Source organism: Nansenia antarctica (genome assembly GCF_963989245.1).
Source record: "Nansenia antarctica genome assembly, chromosome: 15".
NCBI lineage: Eukaryota > Metazoa > Chordata > Actinopteri > Argentiniformes > Microstomatidae > Nansenia > Nansenia antarctica.
In genome coordinates, this window is record NC_137685.1 from 27,453,093 (window position 1) to 27,465,592 (window position 12,500).

The following is a 12,500-nucleotide window of genomic DNA, read 5'->3' on the forward strand; positions in this document are numbered from 1 at the left end:
TGCGTTAACACATTTCGCCATGTCACAAATAAGCATTGTTTTCGAAACAGTGACTGTTGCCACTTTTCACCATGTCACTATGTTTCCCCAGGTCTCAGACTACAGGCTGAGCATTGCTTTAATGTTGTTAACATTTCCAGGTTGTTCCTGAGATGACTAACTTTTACCAAACTTGTAAATACACAATTGCAATGTATTGTTGTGTACCTGTTTTAAAGCGAGTGTGTGGGTCTTTGCATTCTCTGGTTTAGATAGCTCTAATTAGCTCTAATGAGCTAATGGAGCTCTGGAGCTATAGACATCCTACACGTTTGGAAGAGACCCCTCCTTGGGAAAAGGGTCTGAGTTGACGATGACGATGGCAGTGTGTAGGGGATGGGATGGACACAGTGTGTAGGGGATGGGATGGACACAGTGTGTAGGGGATGGGATGGACACAGTGTGTAGGGGATGGGATGGACACAGTGTGTAGGGGATGGGATGGACACAGTGTGTAGGGGATGGGATGGACACAGTGTGTAGGGGATGGGATGGACACAGTGTGTAGGGGATGGGATGGACACAGTGTGTAGGGGATGGGATGGACACAGTGTGTAGGGGATGGGATGGACACAGTGTGTAGGGGATGGGATGGACACAGTGTGTAGGGGATGGGATGGACACAGTGTGTAGGGGATGGGATGGACACAGTGTGTAGGGGATGGGATGGACACCGGGGAAGGATTCCAAACTTCCAACCCCTCAGCAACTGACCTGTGTAAGTAAAGAAGCAGGTGCCGTAGAATCTCTCATTTTGGAAGTTGTGATTTCTTGGAAGAACGTATAACAATGACCACTATTCACCTGTAAGGGCTTAGAAACATTGTCAAGCGGACAGGGAATCTGCATCCTCTTAAGCTGGACATAACATGATGTTGTATCCTCCTACACACTTACACAGTAGTTGCACATAGGCTATAGTAGGCCCAGCAAGGGTGGGGTCAACAGGTCAACAAGGGCCATGGCTGACACATCGGGGCATTGCCATTACACCAAGAGCAGAATGGCTCAGATAATAAAACACAATAGACTTCCACATACATCATGATTATAGGGTTTCATATATACTTTACTAAAATATCCCCAATAATACCCTCTTCTTAGGCTATACTCGAATCAGAAGACTTTATTGCCATGACATGTAAACATGTTAGGAATTTGGTTTGGGACAATGGAGCACGGTTTACAGCAGGACAGGTGCAAGACAGGACAAGACAGTGCAAACCAACATCAAAGTGCAAGAGTCATAATTAATATAAATATAAAGTGCAGAGATCAAGTGTTCATATCCAGACAGTCAAAAGCTCTCTGGGTGGGGTACACCGTTGTTTAATGTGTGGATGGAGGAACACAGAAGAACAAAGGCCCATGCGAGGAGAACACATCATGCACCCTGGGCAGCACACTCCACATCACATCACATCAGGAGAGTCCAACACATTTCACTGATCAAACACTGCACAGGGGCAACATGTTTTTATCCAGGAAATTTAACATCCGGGAAACGAAACATGTGCACAGACGTGGAATGTTACATTTGTAATGATGGAGTAAAAAGCACCATGATTGGTGGATGCAGGGAACACCGGAGAGCCATAAGCTTGGAGATCAGCAAGAAAAAAACACGTATTCGGGGGGAAAAACGACACGACCAACAAAGCGAAACCGATGGACTCTTACGGCCGAAAAACCTGATTTTCTGACTGATTCACGGTAAGGTATATATAAAGTAGGTATATACAGCCAATCGCCAATCGCCACATTAATGCAAAGAACTCAAAGTGGTAAAAGCACAATGGTGCTCTCAATATGTAGCTCGCTCTCAGACAAACGTAGAAGGGCACTCCTTGAGTGACAGCCGGGAGGACCAATGGGAACCCCCATCGACCCAGATGCGCTACGCCTCAGCCAATGGCAGACACGCTGTTACGGGTCCCATTAAGGTTAGGCTGTTGGAGCGGGCGAGCCGCGGCTAAACTTCACCAAATAATAGAAACGCTGTTTGTGTGTTTGGGCTGGAAGCAGGAGCCATTTTAGGTAAGTAGGTCTGTTAACTTAGAGATATATATGTGTTATATCCCCGTTGTCCTGCGTGTGTGCGGGGCTGGGGAGAGCCCTCGTACATCCCTCTGGATGAACTCCCCGTTCAGGCTCTTGGTGCTTTAGGAGGATTAAGATTTTTTTTTTGCACGAGTTTTCTCTCTCCCCCACCCCCTCTAATTTTTTATGCATTTCTCCTAAACTGTCATGGCGTTTTGGTGTCCTTGGAAATAAATGCGGAGGTAAGAAAAGCTCCGTGTTTTCGGCACAGACTGATGCCCTGGCCGGTGTTGTCCTCCGGGCAGGTGAGGGGGTCTCATCCAGGGGGGTGGGTATGTAGCTATCCGGGGGTGTTAGACACGTGGAAGCACCGGGAGAGAGAGCATCATATGCTGCAGTGACATTACAGTTAGCTAGTGGCTAGCTCCAGAGATGTGCTAGTGTCAACAGGACACGGTGTCTAGTGTTATTTTAGTGCGATGTTTCGATGAACGAAGCGTTCTTAAACACATTGGAAGTTCAATGAACAAGTCAACTAGTTGTAGCAATGCGATGGAGTTCTTAGGATCGCATCAGGTTCTTACAGTGGTGTGTGCCCCCGCAGGTGAGCCAGGGACCCAGGTCAACCACACAGAGCCAGGGACCCAGGTCAGCCACACAGAGCCAGGGACCCAGGTCAACCACACAGAGCCAGGGACCCAGGTCAACCACACAGAGCCAGGGACCCAGGTCAACCACACAGAGCCAGGGACCCAGGTCAACCACACAGAGCCAGGGACCCAGGTCAACCACACAGAGCCAGGGACCCAGGTCAACCACACAGAGCCAGGGACCCAGGTCAACCACACAGAGCCAGGGACCCAGGTCAACCACACAGAGCCAGGGACCCAGGTCAACCACACAGAGCCAGGGACCCAGGTCAACCACACAGAGCCAGGGACCCAGGTCAGCCACACAGAGCCAGGGACCCAGGTCAACCACACAGAGCCAGGGACCCAGGTCAACCACACAGAGCCAGGGACCCAGGTCAACCACAGGTCAACCACAGGTAAACCAGCCCATAGACACCTGTGCTGCATCACCCCAGCCTCCGCTCTAAACTGTCAACAAACTAATTGTCAACTCCCCCCCCCCCCCCCCTCATTAGAGAATAGATATTTTCCTCTAAAATGTCATTTCATTTAGTTGAAATTCACATCCTTTTAAATTTGTAGTTATTATGTTTTGACAGTAGGCAAGATAACATCATTTTCAAGTTGTGTACACAGACAGTTTGTAGGTGTGTCACAGTCTGGTCACTTTCATACTATTTGTAGTTCCACATGCATCTCATGACAAAGTGTCACATATGGTGTCCTTTGGAGAGGGCTGTCTTTTAATAGAGGCAGACCTCTGGAGATCAAGAACTGTGACAAAGGAAGCATCCTCTACTTTGCTTGTGGTTTGAGATCATTATTAAAAGATGTGAACCAGATTGTTTAAATAAAAAAAATTATCTTCTCGTAAATGTGTATGAAAAACAAGTTGACTAACTTTGCAGTGCCACTCGTAATGACTTGATTTGACAAGGTTCTATTTAGGATGGTGTGAGGGCCAACAAAGTGATTTCCCCCCCGTAATCAAATAAATATATTTCTTTCTCACAGATGCAGCGAAAGAATCTAAAAGTATGAAGATACACAAGAAGGACAAACAGGTTTGTGTGTAATATTTTCTCTTTCGGTCTGTAGTAGTTCCTTGCCCACGATCTTCCTTCTCTTGTGCTGACTTTTGTCGGGAGAGAACACAGAATGAGTTGTTATCACTACATCTACAGAAACATTGACATATCATGACTATATTTAACAAAGAATAGCTCTGCCACCCAATACAGACTACTACCTTTTAGTCTTGATAATGTATGGCTTGGTTCAATATTCATGAGCAGAAGCAGCATCACAAAAGGAGTTGAATGATGAGTCAGAGCTATGAGGGTGATGACGCAGCATTCCACATGGTATCTGTACAATATTAGCACAGCAGGCCAGGCGACAGTAGTCTTCCTTCTTTCAATGATCTGGTCCCTGCTTGAGAATGAAGGCAGTCAACAACACACTTGCGATTTCTAGAGGAACTTTTTTTTGGACAGGACTTGTAGTCCTTTTAAAGTGATGGTTTGATGGTTTAATCAGTGGTATCCCAAATACACCACGTCATAGTTTCAAGCTTCAGAATCCAATGACTTCATGGTCGAGCCATGGAGACCAACCGCAACCACGTTGCTTTTTCCATAGGTTTTGTATGGGTGATTAGGCATTGGCCTGTGTCATTGGAGATGGACTACAGGTGGGCAAAGAGATCAGGGTCTGGCTTTATGCCACTGCTACTTTATTGCTATGGTAGTGGAGGGGATTTGGAATCAAGCCGTTGTGATGAGGTAGCCCTTCCCCAAAACCCAAGTCACTTTTGGACCGTGAGGAGGTCCTCCTCTGCCTAATGGTAGATGTTTGGTGTGTTCCGTGTAGGACGACCCGGGTTAGACACCACACCATAGTTAGATGAATTGAACTAGTTTTGTTTGGGCATCCAGAACAATTTCATTTAGCCTCCTTATCTGTGGATAGTAGAGAGGTAATGGTTAGAGCTGTGACATGAGATGGTTGTAGACCAGCCTAGTGTTATTGTCACCCAGGGTGGAGGGTGGATTGACTTTATCTACTGCAACCCAGGGTCGTAAGTATCATGGCCAAGGGAGAAAGGGCCTTTACACAATACAGGGCTGACCCAAACTGTACTGTACTGTGCTGTGCTGGGTCAGCTATGTTCTTTTAAGTTTCTTTACACAGCTCTGCTCAGCTCTAATGTGATTAGAGTATGATGCGTGACATGGTGTCCTGTCTCAGTTAAGGTTGTCACTGTGTGAGGCTATAGCATGGGCGGGTCTTTGTCTTCCATCTGTAGGTCATCCCCCATGTGGGGTTGTGGTCATTTCAGGGAGAGCGCAGAATTGGGATGCAGGAAATGTGCTGTTTTTGATGTTGAAGCCCTTTTTATGACTTCTATTTATCTCTTGCACAATGAGGTAAACACCGGAAAAGAGCCAACCCTGTTTTATTTTGATTTTCAAAACTGTGATTTTTGAATAGTGGCAAACATTACACAACCCACTGTTTTGGGTTTTTCCAAGAACTCTCCAACACGTGGCACCATTAAAAGGGATAGGGGTTGTACATTGGAGAGTATAATATGGCTACAGTAATTGATGGAATAAATCCATTAACTCCTCCAGATTGATGTCATGACATGCAAGTACAGGAACAAATGGCCATTAATGCAGGAACACAACAACCACAGGAACCTACAGCTTGAAGAGAGCAGCACAGTAGGATAACCAAGGTGTAGGCCAGGCCTAACAACAGTCACCTTGCTGTAATAAAGTGTCATTATTCAATTTAGGCTACATGTCAATTAAACTAGATTGTTTTTATTGTTTGAGGCTAAACACTATGAAAGGAAAGCCATCACTTCCCTAAACTTCCTCCTGTTAGTCTCAATGAGTGTCTTGAAAACCCTTTTGTTGACATTAAAATCTGGCATTTTGGCCAGGTCCAATATTTTCATACATACGCATTGTTCATGTGGTAAAATCGCAAATGTTAACGTCAGCGTTTTCAAGCTAACCCATGAAGTACACTTCCTTCGGCCGGTACAAGTACTTTTCATAACATGTGGAACATGTGACTGAGGCAAAATGAGAGAGTACTTTAATGACCTGGGGAAACAGGTTATGTTAGTGTGAACGGAGTTTCTACTGTGTGTTTCACATGGCCATCCCTCTCCATCTGGAAGAGCTTCTCTCTTCAGCTCAGTGAAGCTGCTTCAACCCATGCCCACCACTCTAAACCCCCCCCCCTGCCCTTTAATGAGGAAGAAACAAGAGTAAAGCTCCACCTCAAGCTAGGATTCCTCCTGCCACTGCTCCTCACAGTGGCTTTCCCCCTACCTGTACCCCTTCCCTGTCCCATGCTTCCTCAGCCAACTGGGTTTGAATGAAACCTAGCATAGCATAGCCTAGCCTAGCCTGCTGGAGAGCTTGCTGGAGTTTTGTGGAATGAAAACCCAGTCCTTGCCTCTAGCCTAGCCTAGCCTAGCTTCTGGAGAGCTGTTATTGTTTAGGGGAATTCAATCCAGTATTTGGCTTTAGCTTAGCCTAGCCTAGCCTAGCCCCGCTGGAGAGCTGATGGTTTTTCCGGGGGAAGGGGGAAGCAGCATTGACCCGATTGCAGCTGTGGTGTTCGTAGGCAGGCGGGAGGGTTTATTGATTCATGGGGAATTTGATTGCAGGCAGCTTCTGTGTGGTCGCCAAGCTGACTGGCAAGCGTGCACACTGCAGCACGTCACTGGAGGCAGTGTGTTTGTTTGTTTTTGTGTGCGCGCGTGTGTGTGTGCGCGTATGTGCGTGCGTGCGTGCAGTACTGTGGTTCTGGAGGCAGGATTCTGGATAAGGGCTGTGCAGGTCTGTGGACTTCATCAGTGCCCACAGCGTGCGTGCGTGTGTGTGTGTGCGCGCGTGAGCAAGCTTGTGCTTTTCTTCAGTCATGTAAGCGCGCATGGGCTAGGTAGAGCCATGGAGCGTCAGTGTAATGTGTTGGTAGCAGGACTGTGGTTCTGGAGGCAGGATCCTGGAGAAGGGCTGTGCAGGTCTGTGGACTTCATCAGAGCCCACAGCGTGTTCACATCTAACAGGACTGACCAGGGATAGTGAAAGAAGGCGGATATGGGGCAAGGTGGGGCGAGGGATGGACCGTTTCTGCTGTTTTATTTCCTCCTTTCGGCTGCTCGTGTTCTACAGGTTTCATCCGTTGCCCCTGACGCTGAATTGGTCAACTTGTATTGTGTTTAGAGGTCAGCAGACCTGAAGTAGTACTGTGTATGTATGCATGTGTGTGTTTATGACGTGTACCCCGAACTGTTATTTGTGAATATGAATGCTGATCTTGTGCGCGTCCAATGTCACAAACCTCATTAAGAGACTCATTCAAGGTGTGTGTGTGGAGTTGGCTAATAACCGCCACCTCCGAGGCTGTTGACACGTGGACACAACCTCCTCCTGCTCATCAACCCAGTGTGAAGTTTGGGCTAAAACAGCTGTTAACAGGGGGGGGGGGGTGTATCAAGTAACATAGCCGCCCTGTCTGATCAAGTGCAAAATGGAGGAAAATGTCATAGTCCGGTGAGCTGGCGACGAAAGGGTTACCATGGAGACTGCGTGTTTACGTTGCCGCTTTCCCGCAGCTTGGTACAGAGCCTGTTTCCGTGGCGACGGCCCTGATTCCAACCGGCGCTGTGATTCATTGACATTATCCTCATACCTGCACGAGGCGGGCTGGAGATTAGCGTAGCCCTGCGCATTAGCCCCTGCTCCAGCCTCGATAGCACGCATGAGTCGTCCCATATACCCCCCCCCCCCTTCACATGTGCTCTGCGCTGGTTTATAAATAACATGTTGCTCAGAACGAAGCCCCATGCCAATATTAGCCTTCAAATGAATCCGCGCCGGATTTCTCTGCGTTCCAAACCAAGCACCACTTAATTGTGAAAACATGTATGAATACAATCGAAGCAATCGGCATATTAAAAAACTCAAGGACTTTTTCCCCCATAACAGTAGATGTCTTTGTGGTTGAGGCGTATCAGTGCTTGGTGAGTATCAGTAACCTTTTGAGGCCGTGTCTCCATAGCAGTCCAAAATGTAGTTACATGATGTGCTCGTTATTCTCCTAATGCGAAACACAAGCTTTCGCTTTTAGTGACTGCTTCAGTTAAACTGGGTCAGATACCATGTATGACCTTCAATAATGGATATATTAACATGGATTTAGTGCTTGTTTACAGATGTTTTGTACACATATGCATGCACACACACACACACACACACACACACACACACACACACACACACACACACACACACACACACACGTAGGTCAATGTATTTGCCCAAAACTATTTTTCCACCCTTTTTCTTGCCCCCGGAACCTGCAAGCCTGTGGTCTATAATTTCCAAGGACCAACAAGCTTTCTGTCTGTCCTCCTTAGATAACTGCACAATATAGGAAAGCCATCGCTTCAGAACCGACTCAATCGGTCTGACTCTTAACTATGTGAGGGACGGGTCAGCAACAGCCCAAAGGACCCCTGCTGGGCCACTGACCTGAAGGTGGAGAAGCCCTCCTGTCATTACAGGCTGCTACTGCACCAGAGTGGTCCTCCAGCAATGAGATCATCAAAGTACTCCATTCCATTCAGTTCCATAATCCAGCCAGACAAAGGATCAGGTGACACGAGAGCCCGTTGACTATGTCTGCTCGCCTTACCAAGATAGTTTGGGCAAGTTCGCCGCTTCATTCGTAAATTATTATTTGAGGCGGTTGTTTCTTTGACCGGCGAGACATTAAGAGTGTCCTCTCTTGCCTTTCCCACACAGCAGATTCTCCTTAGAAGTACTACTATGAGCCCTGGAGAAATGCAAACCCTACCCGACTACCCAACCGCCATAGATGCCTATAGAATACCTTATATGTTTCCAGGATGGGGCTTGTTGCTTGTTTTGTGCGTTTGTAAGCAGCGATGTCATTAGCGCTCCGTAGGAGCTTCACGCAGCAGAGTTTGTTCTGGTGTCAGTTGTTCTGACGCTCTCGGGTCAGGTGCAGGACAAGCGAGCGTGACGGAGCAGAGACACATTAGCAAATTGGGATGTTGGTGACGTTGTTTCCGCAGCCTTTAAACACCAGGTCAGTAATTAGGCCTGACAGAAACAGCGAGGAAAAACACAAACAAGCTCCAAAAATAATCACACTCAATTATTTTCAAGATTTTCTTCCAGATAATAGGGATATATTCTCAGAGATTCAGAGATGGCTCTCAACCATAATAACAAGGATTTCATTGAGGAGGTGCTGCTGCTGCCTGGCATCTGTTACTTACTAGAGCAGAGGAAGAGAGATGGAGGCGCACGCACGCCACGCAAGGTTATGTCCATAAGAAACATAAACACGGCTCTGTCGCGGGGAAACCCGAGCCTAGCCGGGGTCCACGGCTCGTCGGAACCAGGCTGGAAATGAAAACTCCTAGTCATCGTACGACCATCAGAGGGTTAGGTAAGGCCCGACTTCCTACCCTGGTCTTGGCAGAATACTGCATTAGCAGACATCAGCAGCTTTGTTAGATAGGGTTGTTAGTTGAGCTAGGGTTAGCCTAGCGGATACGGTTACGTCATTCCATTTTCATTTTCATCTCTTCTACGGCAGGCAAAGTCTTCCATGTTTTCCAAGTGTTCTCTTCATGTGTGGATCCAGGATGACACCCTCTACCCACGTTCCCTCTCGTCAGCACGCTGCCACGCCGTTCTAACGGGTTGCATTACAAGGTTTCATCATAATTAGAGGCTGACCACCGATACTGGATTTTTAGATCTGACTGCGATTTATGGGGATCGACATTCACCAATAACCATCATAATGTTTTCTCCCTTTTAGCACAGTTTTCAGTAGACAATAGCAACAATATGCTCTTAATGCTGATTAAGCAAAAATTAATATCTCAATAATGACCTGAAAAGATTGATAAATAGAGCAACATTTATTTATTTTTATGTGCACAATTGTATGTACGATGGCAAATTAGAATTTCACACGTTCAGTGCACTGGCTGCATATTGATATCAGTGATGTGCTGTTCTATCTAACTTGTTGTGACAGTTTGATCGTCGTTATTCCGGCAACTGTGCTAAATAACTCCAAAGAGCTTTGAACGTTATTGTGCTAAATTCAGCCACTTCACTACAATAGGAACTCCAGTATGAATGACAACGAATGTCAGGCTGACACACATCAGTACATTATCAGAGAAATGTGCCAATACGGATTTCTGGCCAATAAAAGGCCAATATATGTCGGGATCTAGTCATAATGCATCATGGGAAGGGCATCATTATACTTCTGGTCTCTGTATAATTAACTGCGTTATGACGACCAAGCCAAGATTTTGAGGAAGTAAAAAACACTTGTGAGTGTTTCCATCCCAGGGTTCGGGCCTGGACCTCTAATTGGGGGCGGAAATGTTGATGTCACCACACGTGTTTTAGGTTCTCCAGGATTTTGTTTGCAGGATTGAATGGCTCCACTCAGAAAAAAACGATAAAACACTTGATCGAAACTGCTATGGTGGACATTTTTTATATATTTTGAGGCCATTGCCTTGTGTTGTCATACAGTAGGATCATTGTTACCTTTTGCAGTACTGTAGAGTAAGACATCAGTTCTGTCCCCTTCATTTGGAGTACACAGACAGGCCTTAACCAAAGACCTCATGTGGGCATATGTATTCTGTCTTTTTGTTTATCCTCCATTGAGTCACTCGTATTGGTTCACTGTTAGAACGGGCCCTCGTGGGTTAACAAGCCACCGCCCTGCTTCTGTTCCAGATGTCCACCAGCCACCTCCTAAAGCACACCCCAGCTACAGCAGCCTCTACTGCCACTGACCAAAACGCACAAACAACATTACCCAGGGGGCCCCTGGGCTCCAAGGAGCAGATCCGGGTCCTGGGCGGGCAGAGCAACCACTGCGTGGCCCACGCCAAGCCTCCTAGGATGGGGGGGGAGGCGGGGGCCAGCACGGGGAGCCTCAGCCCCTGCCCCCCCTCCTCCCCCCTCAGCGAGGAGGACGACGGAGGGGGTGGCCGGCTGCGGGCGAAGAAGAAACGGAAGAAAAAAGAGAAGCGGGAGCACAGCGCCAGGCAGCAGGAGCGGGGGGAGAGGGACACCAAACCAAAGAAGAAGAGGGGGGAGCCGAGGGAGGGGAAGGAGATGCCGCCCAGGAAGTCCAAGACGCCCAAGAAGACCAACGAGCTGAAGGAGCCGCGGGAGAAGAAGGAGGCCAAGGAGGCCAAGGAGGCCAAGGAGGCCAAGGAGGCCAAGGAGGCCAAGGAGGCCAAGGCACCTCCTAGAGAGGTGAAGAGAGGGAGGAAACCCAAGGTCAAGGTCCTACCCCCCATCCCCATCCCCATCCCTCCCCCGGCCCCAGCAGACTGCAAGACCTCCCCGTCCCCCCCCCCGAGACAGAGGGGCCGCAAACCCAGGTGAGGTTTGACACCGCTGCTTTTTAAAACGCTTTCTTCTTCTTTTTTTTTACAGACCCCCTAATGACCCTATTGTTTCCCAAAAGCGATTGGTACAACGGTGTCGTTACCTAGTTATTAACTACGCTACGCCTCTGTTACTTTAGCGTTCATTGTAACGAATGATCAGAAAGTGCTATTTTCTTCAAGAAGAACCAATTATGTTGAAGTCATTACCAGAATATTTGAGTCATTACCAAATACCAGCGTTAATAGGGCAGTAGAATAAAGGTCTACCCGTTTTTGAGCCAGCATTCAGCTTGTGCCATTAGTACTGTACTTACCCGCTATGAGTCAGCCTTTCCCTAGCAGTGGATCTCAACTTATTGCCATTAGACGGCGACCCAATAGGATGGTTGACTCTAGAACAACCACATACCTTCCTCCTGGTCCATACATCGTGCTACTTTTGACGTCCTCATCCTGGTGTGTAGGATCAATGTCCGGCCAGTCCGATATCTGAGGTCAATTTGGGGTCAATTTGACCCCGCCCTCTTCCATTATATTGGAAAAATGTGTCTGCTGCGAGTTGCTAAACAACAGAGAGAGGGACTTCCAAGTGCCTTGGTGTATGTATCAAGCGGGGGTGAAGGTACGTGGTCTAGAGTGAACTTTCCCCTTGAATATTGAACTTGAACTTGAATATGGGAGTTTGTTATCCGAATCACTCTACCCCACGTGCAGAGTTTAGATAACAGAGCTAGGGGGACCCCCCTGGCCAACCTTGGCACTCTTATCTGCGCTCCAAACTGATAACAGTAGAAACCAACCTACACATACAGCAGCTGTTGTCTGTTCTCTGCAGGTACACCCACTGAGCTCTGAGGTGGTGGGGATTGGGGCACTGAAGTGTGTGTGTGTGTGTGTGTGTGAGACCCCCCTGGGTCGATTGTGGTACGGATAAGATGAAGTTAAAACTTTGAAAAGAGCAGAACTATCCCTTTAACCCTCCCCCGTGGGGCCCCCCCCTGTGTGTGGTGCAGAGAGCAGAGAGAGCAGGGGCCGGTCCCCGTGGAGAAGAAGAAGAAGGGGAAGAGGAAAAGCGAGGCTCTACGAGAAGCCGGAGAGAGTGACGAGGCAGACTCCGCCTCCCTGGCCGCGGCGGGAGATGAGAGCATCGACCCCCTGGACAGCACAGTGAGTCTCTCTCTCTCTCTCACCTCATCCTCACTCTCATCTCTCTCTCTCTCATCCTCACTCATCTCTCTGTCTCTCTCTCTCTCTCTCATCCTCACTCATCTCTTTGTCTCTCTCTCTCATCT

General features: G+C 47.8%; 1 protein-coding gene across 1 annotated transcript in view; it reads left to right on the plus strand.

Annotated features, from left to right (window-relative positions):
• Positions 1-3,748: 3,748 nt before the first annotated feature.
• chd6 (chromodomain helicase DNA binding protein 6) overlaps positions 3,749-12,500 on the plus strand; it is a gene marked incomplete at both ends in the record, with an annotated part of 76,171 nt that continues 67,419 nt past the window's right edge. Inside the window, 3 exons of the mRNA XM_080546123.1 lie at positions 3,749-3,775; positions 10,544-11,199; positions 12,222-12,375. Coding sequence (XP_080402249.1) covers positions 3,749-3,775; positions 10,544-11,199; positions 12,222-12,375 — 837 coding nt within the window. The remainder of the gene's footprint in view (positions 3,776-10,543; positions 11,200-12,221; positions 12,376-12,500) is intronic.